Below are 15189 nucleotides of genomic sequence, written 5' to 3' on the forward strand. Positions count from 1 at the left end.
GACCGCAAGTACCACGAAGGCTAGAGCGAGCGAGCGTGCAACCATTACGTGCGAGATACATAACTTTCTGTATTCCTCGGCTGTCACCATCATCCAGTACGCTGGGACCGTCATTGACACTCGTTGTATAGTGTGTTGAAAACATATTATTGAGGTTTGTCAGCTGGGGCGCACTCACCCATACACGGATAAGCCGCTGTTTCTAGTGGGATGGGTTTACCACTTCCAGTGAGTGACCAGGTTGGTGGAAACGCTCAGAACTCGTAACGAATGAGTGACCGAAAGAGAGTTTGAAAACAAAATGGTAGCGACTGCGGATCATCTAGTGCACAGTCGAGGTTCTCGTGAGCTGCCGCACATGTGTGCGCGATACGATCTGTGTTTGCATTTCTGTTTTGTGCCGTCTTTCGCACATATACAAGCGCCGTGAGCAACTGGTTGCCGTCGAGAGGCGTGGCTTACGATTGGAACTGGTTCTTGTTTTGCTGGGGATTGCTTCATTACCGCTGCATTCGCCGTTGGGCTAGTGCTTCGGCGGAGTCACAAAACCGGCTCAGTTCCCTTTTGATTCTCTGTTTCGTTGCGTGTGCTTCGACTGTATTGGTCGTGTATGTTGTTGCTGTGTCAGAAAGGAGGGTAGCCAATGTGTAGCCGGATCAGTTGGAAGGCAGCTCAAACGATAGTTGAGGTTTAGTTTCGTACTGTTCGCCTGAAGGCTCGTACATCGTATTGTCTCGTGTCGTGTCGAAAGAGAGTGAAAGATATTTTTCACCGGGTTGTTTTTTCTTCATCGCTCAAGTTTTTTCCTCTGCTCTGCAAGTGGCAAGTTCCTTTGCCGTCGTGCATTCGTGTTGCGTGTTTGAAGTCAGGACAGCGAAGGCAATCCTAGTGCGCTCGGTGCTGTTTTTCCGTTTGACCGTCGGTACTTTGTGCAGAACTGAACTAAATTTGATCGGAGCTTTTCAAAGTGACATGGTGAACGATTCTCGGTAGAACCAGAACAGATCGGTTGGTTTGAAGAACCTACCGGACATCTGCGGTTGATTTTGAGTTTGCATTTTGCTGTGCCCGGTGGTTTTTGAAAAAGTTGTCAAAATTGAGAGAATAAAACGAAAACGTGAATCCTCTAGTGAGTTAAGTGGAAGTAGTAGCAGCAGTACGGCAGCATCGGTAGCGATAGCGGCAGCGACAGCAGCAGCGGAAGCCCACCGGAAGCAGCTTGCTCAGCACGAAAGGATGCTGCTTGATACACAGAACAATAACACTAGCACCGGTGGCAGTGTCAGTATGGCGGCCAACAGTCGCAGTGTGGCCGCATCGGCAGCGGCCCTACAAGCGGCGGCTGCGGCAGCTCTGAGCGCGGCTAAGGGCGCTACGGATTTCTCGATCGCGGCAATTATGGCACTGCGGGAGGGCTCCGCAAGCCGGAGCCCTCTGGAAGCAGTTTTCGTAAGTGGCAAGTTTGTTTTCGATTTCCTATTACAAAGGGTTTCCTATTACAAAGTTGCGTAAGGAATAGATTTAAGCGGTGACGGTTCGGGCTTGGAAAATCGGTATGGACTTAGTTTCCTGGGTGGATGTCAACTTTGGATACAGCGATACTTGGTGCTGGATCCTGTGCGTTGCATCGTAGGTTGAAGAATGTAATATTTCTTTATTGTTCCTATTTAGAAGTCCATAGTTTCACATAATTTCACCACATACTCATAAGAGCTGTGTAAAAAGTAAATCGAGCTGTATTAAAATACCCCAAACTCAGTAATGTATGTATTTGTACAGATTTTTTATGCTCCTTTTTCTTTGGCTTCAAAATGATAGTGGAAAATACTTTATTGAATTTATTACGAGATAACTGACCTACTTTACTTTTCTTCGATCTAATCACAGTCTGCACAGTTTTTGGTGTATTTGTGTCCTAATTCCATATATTTGAAACCATTCCCTTGACTACCGCTTCTATAAAGTTTTTGCTTGGCAATAGTCTGCTAAATAGTCGGATTTCAGAGCAGTGCGCAAGTTTACACCATTTAGAGTGAAATGTCAACATAATTTCAGCAGCGGCTTAAAGTAGTGGCAGCATGCTTGATCGGACCAAAACAGTCTTGATCTTCTACTGTAGTATGAACTGTATAATCCGTTTTTGCAAGCATTACGTGTTATTGCGGAAAATATGACAAAAAATTTTTTTAGGATCTTGCCATACTATTTTTTTTAGATGTTATGTCGCGTGTTTATTTTTACTAGTTCTTCATTGGTCAGTCTGAAGAACAACATACTTTAAAATGGACAAACATTTTGATGAAACCATCACATTTCCTTAAAACTTGTTCGTAGAGAAGTGTCATCCCCTTTCTTGCTATTAGATTTTGTTTCATGAAGCGATTGTGGTGTTCACTGGCATTGTAAGAATGGAAGCCTGTTCATAAAAGCATCAATCACGCAGTGGAGTAACTTGCACATTATCTCTTGGCCGAATCACTCATAGAAACACTGGGATAGGATTTTGTGAACTTTGCCAACTATATTCTAACCTATTGTTTCTGTTACCACTTTACCCTGAAATATTTTCATCACATTACGATTAATCTTTTTAAAAAGATTTAAAAGGGTTCAGTTCTAAAATCTTTAGAGCAGTTGGTTTTGTTGTGACTAAAACGTTCAGTATAATTAGGTATAGGTCGCTCTCGCACGTATCTTTATTGCTACACGGAAAAATAAAACAACACATTGAATAAGTTATTTTAACTTACTTTTTAGTTGTGCGTGGCTTTCGCACTTATTAGTGTTGTCATAAACAAAACGAGATATTTCGGCGGTTCGATTGAAATATTTCCAATGCAAGTGCAATATTTCAGGAATAATAATATCTTAATCGCATCCAGATTATCTGAATCTTTAGGATAGCTAATCAATAGTATTCTAGCAATGATTGAGATAAAAAATCCATTCGAACGTTAACAAGATACATATGATAAATTTGTAGTTTTTGAGAAAGGTAAACTGTTTTTGATTTCTCAGTTTATTTTAATTACAATTTGGATCAACATTAAGACATTACTGCATAGTTTTTTGTCTGTGGTTTTGGTCACCTTTTCACCCTGAGAATGGTTTATCTAAGTTTCTCTTTTGGAGTCATGCCAAACTTTCAGGATATTTTCTCAAACTGAGTTCTTCGTTCTACGTATCTGACGTGGGACTACGCCTATGTTTTTGATATGCAAGGAAAAGACGTTAGGTATATAACGCTTTTATTCCAATTCACGATAAAATTATACATTTATGCGCGTATTGCTGTGGCATATTTCTTGGGAAAGATTCTAGTAGATGAAGCTATAGATGTTTGATATTATGACGTTGAACCTGAGTAGTTTAACACGAAATCAAGAGACCGTGCATTCCCATAGAGAACTTTGTGTTATTTCCGCGAAGACATTTCTCGATCTCCTGTCTGCTTTATGCTGCAAATCATATATGTTTTATAGTAATTCTAATGTGAAAAATCTCAGCAATCAAACGGAAGTTTTGCCCTCTTTGTCCGAATACGAGAAGTTGGCGCTCTAGGGCATTTTGTTATTCATACCAAATATCACTATCTCTCTTATTCCTCAATAAGTTTCTATAAAATGAACCACGTGAAACATTCTCAGGAACAAAATCATTTTTTTATTAAATTCACTAATGGGTATTTTCCTGAAATGAAACATCTACCATTTGATTATTGAGCGTTTTTTGCACTAGAAGTAGTATATTAAATATAATTTATTGTTAAATGGAGTTGATATGTGCTATTTAATGATAAAATGTGGGTTTGAGACTAAGTGCCAAAAGATCTGGTGTTCCTGAAATTTCCGTTTAACGAAGCTTGTTCTTATTTTGTTTTTGAGAGCACGTTCAACGGGGGACATTTTATAAAAATTGATTGAGTAATAATAGAGATAGATGCACAAGAAAATGATAAAGTTTGATATAAACCATAAAATGCCCTAAAATTCCAACTTCTCGTATTATGACAAAGGTTCTGTTTGATTTTTGACGTTTTTACGAATTTACGAATATTAGAATTACAGTACATTATGTATGATTTCAAACATAAAGTGAAAATGTGATAAAAATAGAGGATTTTACGTTCTTTCAGGCGCCCTTGGCGGAATTTCAGCCTTGCGGTATTTGTCTAACCAATCGAACTGGAAAGTAATGCGCCAAAACACTAAAGTTCTGTTAAATTTTAAACATCAGCTCGATGCAGTTTTGTCTCTAATATCATTCCAAGTCAGGTTTTTAAAGGCTGCGAATGGAATTTTTTTTTCGGAAGACTTTGGGAAATAAGTTGACGCTAGGTACTTGAAGGTGACGGATCTTTCTGCAAGACTGGATGTGTACATCAGTTTATTTTGCTGACGATTTATTAAGGAATTCAACCCGCCTTTATCACATAACAATTCGAAGACTTCATTTGAATATTTGTTCCTTCATCAACCGTTCGGTATATTCAGCCTTATTCTGCATTACGATGGAATTTTTCGGACGAATGTGGTTCAATAAACTCTGACTTCCGTTTACTTCTGCTGTCGTTATTTAGAATACAAATTACATTCGCACGAAAACGCGATTCGTCATAATGCAGAATAAGGCTGATATACTTCCGATGCTTGGAAAAAATGAAAATACAGAAAAACCCGATTTTCAAAAAAAATTATCCCACGTTCGTTTGTGTTTGACTGTCGCCCATTTCATGTAAATTCCAGCCACAAATCTGTATATTCATGAAATCACTTGACGCTAGGTATTTGGAGGCGATGGAGGGAGTATCCATTCAAGAGACTATATTACTATGCCAATAGTTTGTATGGAAGGAAAATAACTATCGAATTTTATTACTAGACACTTGCACTTTGAAATTATTAGCACCTTGGAAAAAGTCTCTATGCAAAATTTTAGCTCAATCAGATATTATTATAAACATAATGCAGTTTTTTAAAACGTTTCGATGCACGTTTTATGTACATTTTTAGAGTGATCTGCTCCTAGTATCCGACACTGACTTCTCGTTTGAATCATACACATTGAACTCTGATCCTTCTGGATTATAGACAATTCGCTAAATACTCTAAAAATTTCGAAAGGACTGCACCCAGATAAGCTCAAAATTTTTGTTATTCTAACTAAAGCAAACAAATTACGTCGCTGGCGACAAGCCTTTTGTGAAGGACTACCATGTCTACATGCCCGCTTACAACGTTGAGATCGACGGTGCAGTCAACGATTCGAGTTTATCATGCGCATATGCTATGCTGACTTCGGTAGATACCAGTACCGTGTACAACTTCCCTGAAGAGTGTAATAGGCTGCGACTTCTGGCTCAAAAGTTATTCTTTATACAATGCTTAAGTGGCTGATACTTCAATCAAGTTAACCGTGATATGCTAGCAATAAACCGAATTGGCCAGCTACAGTGTAGACGGCTTAAAATATTGAGCTATATTAGTGATCTAAAAGAACTACAAAGTTTTTTAAATTATAATATTTTCAAAGTTTTTCGACCTATTTCTTCTGATCAATTTTCAGTGCCAGTTTTACCCCCTCTTACCCTCGGAGTAGGAATCTAACATTTGACCGAAGTTAATCACACATGTGTACAAACAAATGTTGGATTTTTCATCAAAATCGGAGAATATCAGTACGAAGTGACAAAAGCTACAACAGCCATACAGGTTCATGCGGGTTCACGGTAATGTAATCCGTTGTTCGAAATACGTTCACGGCGACGTTTGGCAATTTTTTTGATTTTGTAATGGCAAATGCTATTACAGTAAAGACCCGATTTTAGCAGCTCTCGATTTTGTCAAACTCCAGTAAATGCATTCATGAGAATATTTTTCTTATCTTAAAGATACAAAAAATACAAAAATAAGAATATCAATATATACCAAATAATCAGCAATTTTTACATGAAGTTTATGCTAAATAATCAGAATCTTTTTTTTATTGAAAACAAAGAAAAAAGTCCCGATTTTGTTAATATCTTCGTTTTGTCAGCCTAATATTCGCTAAGGGGTTAATAAAAATGAGTCCTTACTGTATTAGTGCGGATAATTGTTTATTGTTTTGTGAACTTCAGTCACGGTTTCCGTAATGCCATTACCAAATCGATTTTCTGTACATGAATTAGTTCACAACATTATGAACGTCATTCATAAACCAAAGGTCGATTCGCGGTTTTGCATAGATTTAGAAACATTTCGGAGTCCGACTATACGACGTTATTCATGATTTATTACATCTTGATCATGGTTTTCGTGGTTGTGAATAACTTCAGAAAATCAAAACAGTCTGAATATTTTGCCGTGAACTATTTCACGAAGCTCGGAATATAATTCTTAAATCCTTTCAATTCTCGTAAATTAACTAGTCGTGGTTTAAAACACGAGCTCGTGAAACAGTTCACATAATCATCAAAAAATATTTGTGTATTTGTGAACTGGACCAGGATTCTTAGTGCATTAATCATAACTCATCATTTATACTCGTGATATAATTCACAAAATTATGAAATATTATTCATTGATATGTAAACTTGAAATATTATTCATTGATATGTAAACTTGTCCTTCCAATGCTCAATACAATTGTCGTTATTGTCTAGAATATTTACAATAGTCCAATTGCGTGGAAAACGTAGCCAAAAACAGTCTAAATTGATAAATTTTTTCAGTTTTCAATAATATTGCAACGTAACGAAGATATATGCAAAATTCATTTCCGTCGTTAACGTAAACTGTGCCTGGCAGCACTGCTCCATCGGAATCCGATCAGAGCACTTGCAATATCGTCAGTTTTAGAGCTGATCCTTGTAACTGTATATACTCAAATGAAAAGCAATAGTCACTTATATTAGCATTACTTGTTTTTATGAGCAAATCCTGCCTCGAACAAAAGTTATAGCTGTTTAAAAACGTTGTTGTTCACAAACAACATGAGCATGAACGGGTTAAGGGGAGCTACCCCAGGATTCCGCGGAAAATCAAGCAATATTTGAGAATTTTTTGTCGGAAAATGAAAAGGCATACGAATTTCTGCTTTTCATCTCTTATTCGTTATTTATCGATAATTGGAAAATGATTTTTTTTCGAAAATTTAAAAAGCCATTTTTAAAATGGCGGATCTCATCGGCCTCTCCGCGTGAAACATCGTCCTACTTTGTCAAGTGCAGGTCCTCTCGTAGTTAACTGAAATGAGAAATGTATATAATTTATTAAAATATATAAAATTTCCTATGCCTTGCAACTAATTTCAATAAATGTTGATGAAAAAATAAAGATTTCATAGACGTTAAATTAATTAAATTGAATGAAGGAAATAGAACAAGACTTATTGTTGACGTTAGAAGAAAAAACATGGTTTCGAGAAAAACGCCATTTTGACGCCGCCATTTTGGATTTTCGATAAAATAAAATCATTTTTTAGCTATCGATAAATAAGGAATAAATCGGAATGGAATGAACCACTTGCTGTTGCGGTAGCAGGAGCGAATCAAGAAAAAAATTTCGGAGGAGGTCCAAAATTTCAACTTTGAAATGTTCATTGCACAATACGTAATATGTAATACCCTCATTTAATTTAAATCAGTTTTGGTAATCGAATCTGGTTTGGAATGATTTTTAACTAAGAATGAATTTAAAATAGAATTTTTTTTGAAAGTTCTCAAGAAGTTAAAAATTTTCGGGGGTCCGGACACCCAAGACCCTTCTCCTGGATCCGCTACTGTGCGGAAGCAAAAAATCAATCTCCGAAAAAATATTATTAACAACGTTGAGTTTGTCCTGAAAAGAACCGATTAGGTTAAATTATTACGTATTTTCAGCCCTTTATGTTTCGTGAGATATTTTTGGTGTTTGGAGGCTCGCCATCCTGTACAAATGGCTGTGATACACACTACACTGATGGATCATACGAAATCGGTACCGACTGTTGAACAATTCGTCTAAAAAACACGTAACGAAGGACAAACCGTTCTCAGTGGGAAGTCACCTTAAATGGCATTGAAGGCACATACAAAGCAAACGTAACATTACAGCACGAAGCTTCCAAGCGTTCAACTGGAACAGATCTCGCTGTAAACTTGAGTGCTTTTTGATGTTACTTCTACCTAACTCCATGGTCTCACCTGATTGCAGGCCCCTTCGATTCAAAAGACAGTTCTGCTACACGAACGGACCATTGCCCGCTGCCACTGATTCCGTGTAATGGGCATCCTTGAGAAGTGTTTTTTCCAAGCTTGCTTGGACGCCATTGCCATTTGCTGAATTCGCAAACTGGTTTGTTTGTTTATTGTAATCTAGCTAAAGTGGTTTTATTAGTACTTTACCTGGAAATGATGTTTATTATGTTATCAGTGTTATTTAATGTAAGCTTCATGGTTATCATGAGCCAACCACATTAATCATGCCAGTATTGCGTTAACCTCAGATGCGGATTTCTTCGCCGAACAATTTCGCTTCACTACCCTCGTGGAGTACATTGTAATAGGCTTCCTTCAAATTGGCATTGGTTTTATTGTTTAGCACTTTTTTATTATATTAGAAAATTAAACCATTCATGTACAGTGTCTGAATAAAATTGTAAATCACTCACTCATCCAAATCTGATTTATTATTAAAATATGCAACCACCTTCTGTTCGCAGCAACGCACCCTTCCTATCTGATTCAAACTACATACATACTTGCAATCAGTTTCCGCCTGTCAGCCCTTTTCCAGCAAGGTGTAGGGGGTTGTATCGGTTGTAACCGGACACACAGAAGATGATCCGCTGAGTACGGGTTCACAGAATAACAAATAATAAATTAACCGCAACAAAGTTGCTGTTTCCAAGTTCCAAGTTCCAGTGTAAATTTTCTTTAGCGAATAGTTTTCACCTGTTTCTGTGAACACGCGCACCGATGTAAGCGGCTTCTTTGTACCGGTGGCTACCAACCGTCCTAAACTCCACCCACACCCACAACACTGTAGGGTGGGTGCCTCAACGTTGATGTATTGCCGAAGGCAGAGTTTTCCCCGTTTACGCCTGCGCCTACTGCCTGCCAGCAGAGATAAGAGCTTCTCGGTGTAAGCAAGACTGACTGACTGACTGACTCACTGGCTGCATGAGTGCGTGCTCGTGCGTGTCACCTTGATAATGCACGCAAAGAATGGCGAACGTAAGTGCCCTTTGTAACGATGAATGGAATCTCTCAACGGGTAACACGTTGTTTCGTTGAGGATGTGATTCTGATATTTATGGAGTTGGATGGGATGAAAACATTACGGAAGTAAGGTTGATTTAGTAATAAAAGGCTTTTAACCTTCCGGCAGTCGCGCTAGTGCACTGAGTGCACGCTGCTCTGAAAATTTAGCGAAATCGTTTAAGGCCACTAGCGTCTGCTCGTACAGTGGGCCGTAAGCGCGACTTCCGCTGCAGAGAATTTTAGTTTATCCATTTAATTTCCATACAAGTTTCCATATCATATTGAAACATTTTGCCAATATTTCTCTAAATTTTCAAGTCTTCGATACAACATCGCTTTCTTCGCTGAGTAAAGCAGCTCATAGTTCTGTTGGCGCCTTAACTCAGTAGCCTTCATTCGGATTGTCGAAAACCGCAGGGAAGCTGGCCGCAATTTTGACACTGTATATTCAAACAGTGTATCGCTGTTGCCATCGCACAATTTGCCAATCTCGATCGAGGCAGGCCAGAGCGATAGTTGACTCCGGCATGGCGTACTTCGTCTACCATAACACACAGCTTCAGCGTCGGCGTTTACTACGCAGCCTGCCGCATGTTAACGCAATCAGAAGAAAAACTGAAACGAATTCTAAGTCACCATCATTAGGGAGTCTTTATTGGGGCACTGTCGTGACGCCATCGGACTACTGTCAGACCAACTGAAAAAAACTGGCAGCGCCATCGAAGAAGTTGATTGAGATATAAATTGGTCAGCTTGGTGGTGCACAGGACATTTCAGAGCACACTAGCGATTGCATAAGCCAATGCTGCATAACGGCTACTGATTCTTCGCGGTCGATGGTGTGAGGTAGCGGACAAGCTCTTGCTGACTAGGTGGGTAATTGAATTGTGTGTTCAGCGCTCAAAACGGACGCGATGACGACGACGACGAAGGCGAAGGCGACTACGCTCGGGACATTACAGTTACTCGTGCCATTAATGGTGGCGATAATCTATATTAAATTAATTTATACAGTTTGATATACACAATTCCCGGCGAGCGGCGGCGAACCGAAGCGGGTGACAAACGCGTGAACTTACCAGTCGGATTAGCACTCTCGAGCCGGGTGACCGATGGGGTCCAACAGATCGGACTAGATTCACCACCACCGTCCGTTTGGCTCATAAATGTTAATCAGGTGTGGTTTATATCGCTTCTCTTTTTTGACGGGAAAAACAGTAAATTTTTACTAAATCAACTCAACACCGGCCAATGAAACCGGTTGGAATCAAGACGGGTGCAGAGACCAAAAAAAAAACCGGCTTGCTAATCAAGAAACAATGAGACATTGCCAGCTTTGAGAGGGCAGTTTGTTTTGTCTGTCCAGTCTTTTTTTTTTTCGCTTCTTCGGAACGCCTTCCGAGCGTGAAGATGAAAATGATAACTAATTAAGACCAATCGTAGACGGGTCTGAATCTCTGCTGATGGATGAAGGCGGAATGGCGGATTCCTTGAAAAATGAGCATGGCTAGTGGCAGTTGGTAACTGTGCCTTGAGCCATACGGTGTTGTACGCTCGTAGGTTGCATGGGAATTGTACGCTCGGAAGATATTGTTCTGTCTGTGTGAAGAATATTATTAGAAAAAATTAAATTTCGCCGCATCATTCACTAAACAAGAGCATAGATACTTCTCTAATATAAAGTTAGCTTTGAAATATTCTATCTGGTCTGACATATTTTTTGTGACATTTTGATATTCATTTTATAATGGGGTAGGCATAGCGTAGTTGGTAAATCGATTGCCTTCTACTCAGCTAACCTGGTTTCCAACCCCGATTCCTAACCCCGCTCATAGGATTAAAGATTTTTCCAAAGACCCTAAGCATAAAATCTCTATAATCAAAATTAAAAGAAATTTTCATTTTTAAGGACACTACAACTGTTCTAAAAAGATTAGTGGAAACACTACTTTACTCTTCTAAATTGCAGAACTTTCGTCGACAAATCTCGCAGTAATTTGTTCCAACTTTTGAGAAATAAATGGGCTTGTAAATCTCCGCTATTTACAAATAATGCTCAATTATAACAATAAGTGGTAACAAGTTTTGAATTTTGAGTGTCTGCTCTCAATTTGAACCAAAAAAGACTAACTTGTTTACAGTTTTAATGGGATTTTTGGAAAACTTACAGGGAGAAAAAAGAAAAGATAATTTCTTTCTCTAAAATTTTGTCGAATACTGTAAACCAATCTAACTTTGTCGAAAAGAGTTGTTAAACGTCTAACGAAGTGATGTCCGAGCTATTTTTGCATTGGACTTGCCCGAATGTGGTGGTTAATCAGTTGACGATTCTTCCGAACTTTTTTGCGAAAAATGGTTGGGTTTGGCAAAATAGTATCTTTGGAAGAATTTTAGTACTTAATATGAATTATGTTATAGATGTAAACATTTGGTATATAAAAGAGGGCACTATCAGTAGCTTTTCAAAGAAAAGAGATTTAATATGGCCATCTTCAGAAGAAATAATGCAAATTGCCTGTGCTACAACTCTGCCGAAAACTTATAATTTTTATCTCTCTCAGATGAAAAGAGTTCTCTCTAATCGTGGAAATGCAGATTTACAACTTTCTAACCAAAACGTTAACTCATGTTAGACAGTAGAATTCCTCCAACCATGCATTCAAAACGAATCATCGGGAGCGTAAATGCATCTGTTTTTTTCGCTCTCGAACTGTAAGCGAAAACTTCGAAATGATTCGAGTGAAGTGTATATCGTCATAGCATATATACATAGGTGATTTTAGTGAATAGATGTTTATCGGCTCTAATCTAGGAATCTGAAGGCTAGATTTTTTTTTCTAGAAGTTTCAGGTCATAAGTTATTTATAGCAGCGGAAAAGAGAATGAAACAAAACAAAACGCAGCGCAGCAATGATAAGATTGCGCGCGAAGGCTGGGGCAATGTGGGTTGTATTTCGATTATGGAGGTTTTAACCTTAGGGCCATTCGCCGCTTTTTGGGTTAGAATCCCAAATAACGAACTACTTCTTATAAACCACTTCTTAAAAAACGAACAGTACAGTATAAAGTAGACTGTAACTAGCAAAAGTTGGTTATTTTCGGAAGGGGTTGACCAACAAATGATGAAAATAGATGTTTACAGCCATTTTAAAAACAAGGCGATTCAATAATATGAAAATTTTCGGAATGGGGTTGACGAGTAGATGACAGAAATCGCTATCTGAAGCCATTTTGCAATCCAAGATAGTGATTTCCGGTTAAAATAAATTCTCTAAGATCTCAACAATATGGGTATTTTTTTTTATTCATTTCGTTTATTTGATAGGCACAAATGCGTTAGGTTGGCGGTGCCAAATTCTTTTGTTTTTACATTTTGGATATCTTAAAACTAGGTGGTTACAATGTTGGAATATTTTTTTTCACAAAAGAAAAGAAAATTTACAGCTATCTGAAGACTAGAAATAAGATTCAATATACATGAGAGGGCCAAAAAAATTTTTTATGAAAAATTTAAAACAAGGGATTCAGTTTGATATACAAGAGGGGGAGTAATAGTATTTTACGAAATATTTTACACTTATCTTAAAACTAACAATATAGTTTAGTACACAAAAGGGGGAACAAATATTTATGAGAAATTTCACAGATATCTTAAAACTAGGGATACAATTCTATTTACAAGATGGAGGACAAGATTTTCAATAAAGAGTAAAAATTATAGCTATCTTAAAACTAAGAATACAGAACACTAATTTGATTTTTTTAACGAAAACTTATGCTTGGTCAAGATATTCAGAGGGTGGTTTATTTCCACATCAGTGTAGCAGCAGTTGTATCAAGGACAGGGGAGAGAAGGCGTATGGTGACAGGGAAAGAAGACCAAAACTTGCAACTTTCGCTCAAACGGGGGGGGGGGGGGGGGGGGGGGGGGGTCAGCGAAACAAATTTTCGCCTCAGTCTAGTAAGTCGTCGAGTATCGGATTGGCGGATGGTATTTTTCGGACCCGCGGGGAATCCTTCAAAAGTCATCGGACCTCGAGTCGCTCTCGCTTCAGTTTCCTTCTATGCAGGCGTAGTGGTAAGGGCGACGGCGGTTACATAGTGGCACTCTGGAGCTGATCGGTTCCACAAGGCAGGAGGAAACTCTAAAAACGAGAAATAAAAAGAGAGGGGCTAAATTGGGATATTTATCGTTTTTATGAAAGTATAAATAAGGGACATATAGGGGAAATCACGAGTTGCCTGCATATCTCAGACTGGTACATTGGGTGGTCTACCTCGGGCCCGAAGGGAATCCTTTAACTGAGACCTAATATGGGTATTTGCGGAATGGGGATGTCCAGTAGATAACGAAAATCGATGTCTGAAACCACCATTGGTATTTTCGGAATGGGATAATTATAAAGCAGGGGGAACCGGGGCTATTAAGACAGTGTGGGTAATTCGGACCCCCTCGATTTCTCAGAAAATAGAAAGACTTTCTGACTACCGTACATATTCTACCGCTAATCTGAAACAGAGCTGAATTTGATTCTATGTTCTTTGTAGAAAGGAGACACAACGTGTTTCCTTTTTTTTGCCATTCTCAAAACAAAAATCATTATCATGGAAAAAAACGTGATTAAAGCAACAGATAAAGATGAAAAAATAAATGGTAAGTGTCTTGGAAGTTTGAGGCTTCTACTTTATGGAATGATTTTTGTTTGGGTGGAAACACATAAATTTTCGAGACGCTCAACACTTTTGTGCGAAATGAGCGTACGGGGCTATTCGGACCCCCTACTGCATCAACCACCGTTCAGCGGCTTGCGGCTACGCACACGCCATAGCAAAGATAATACATGGACCACCAATCGACAGCTGTGACTTACCAGATTAAGTTATTGTAAAGCAATTTTTTTTTCTTCTTAAGGAGTGTCTCATATAAATATTCCATAGGTAAACTTAATTCAATTGTAAAAAATTAAAGAACAATGACGGTCTGAATTGCCCCGTAGGGAGGCCAGAATTACCTTCTTAAATCGTCGTCTAGCGCTGCCATGGAGTGGTGCAAATGAACCTTTTATGGCACCAAATGTAACTCAGGTTTCAAACTAACAAAACCTTTAATCGGGTAATTTTTTTTCACATCTATCCACCTAAAAGGGCGATTTGCCCAAGTAGGTCCGAATAGCCCTAGGTTCCCCTATATATTGATATAGTGATTAGCGAAGATATGGTTATAGAAAAGGAATCCGTCGTCTACTCGTCAAGCCCATTTCAAAAATACTCTTATGGTTAGGGCTATACAGAATTTCGCTCAACTGGAAGTCGAAATCTGCCATTCCGTAATGGCGCCAAACTACCATTTCTAACAACTACTCGTACCCCTTGTTAGGGTTACCAAGAATATTGCTCAACCGGAACTCGCCATCTTGGTTTTCAGAATGGTTTCAAATATCCATTTTCATAATCTACTCGTGAAGCCCGTCCCAAAATACCCATATTGTTAGAACTACCGAGAATATTGCTCAACCAGAAGTTTTTTTATTCAGTTCGTTTATTTGATAGGCACAAATGCGTTAGCTTGGCGGTGCCATTTTTTTGTTTTTTTTACATTTTAAATACTTAAAACTAGGAGGTTACAATGTTCAGACATTTTTTTTATATTGAAAGGAAGAATTCTACAACTATCTTAAGACTGGAAATACAGTTGTATATACAAGAGTGGGGGCAAACGATTTTTTCATGAAAAATTTTAAAACAAGGAATCCAGTTTGATATTCAAAATTATTTTACAGTTTAAACTAAATTTACAGTTTGGTATATAAAAGGGGGAACAAATATTCATGAGAAATTTCACAGATATCTTAAAACTAGAGATTCAATTCTATTTACAGCCAGAAGTTGTTATTTTGGAATCCGAAATAGCACCAAAAAGTCATTTTCTTCATCTACTTGTTATGCCCATTCCAAAAATACCTATA

General features: G+C 38.3%; 1 protein-coding gene across 2 annotated transcripts in view; it reads left to right on the plus strand.

Annotated features, from left to right (window-relative positions):
* The first annotated feature begins 632 nt into the window (after positions 1–632).
* The window catches only part of LOC131681523 (T-box protein H15), a 173074-nt gene continuing 158517 nt past the window's right edge, over positions 633–15189 (plus strand). For both annotated transcript variants that reach the window (XM_058962339.1, XM_058962340.1), the window contains exon 1: positions 633–1456. In XM_058962339.1, coding sequence (XP_058818322.1) covers positions 1237–1456 — 220 coding nt within the window. In that variant the 5' untranslated portion in view covers positions 633–1236. The remainder of the gene's footprint in view (positions 1457–15189) is intronic.

This window comes from Topomyia yanbarensis, chromosome 2, assembly GCF_030247195.1.
Source record: "Topomyia yanbarensis strain Yona2022 chromosome 2, ASM3024719v1, whole genome shotgun sequence".
In the NCBI taxonomy this organism is placed as follows: domain Eukaryota; kingdom Metazoa; phylum Arthropoda; class Insecta; order Diptera; family Culicidae; genus Topomyia; species Topomyia yanbarensis.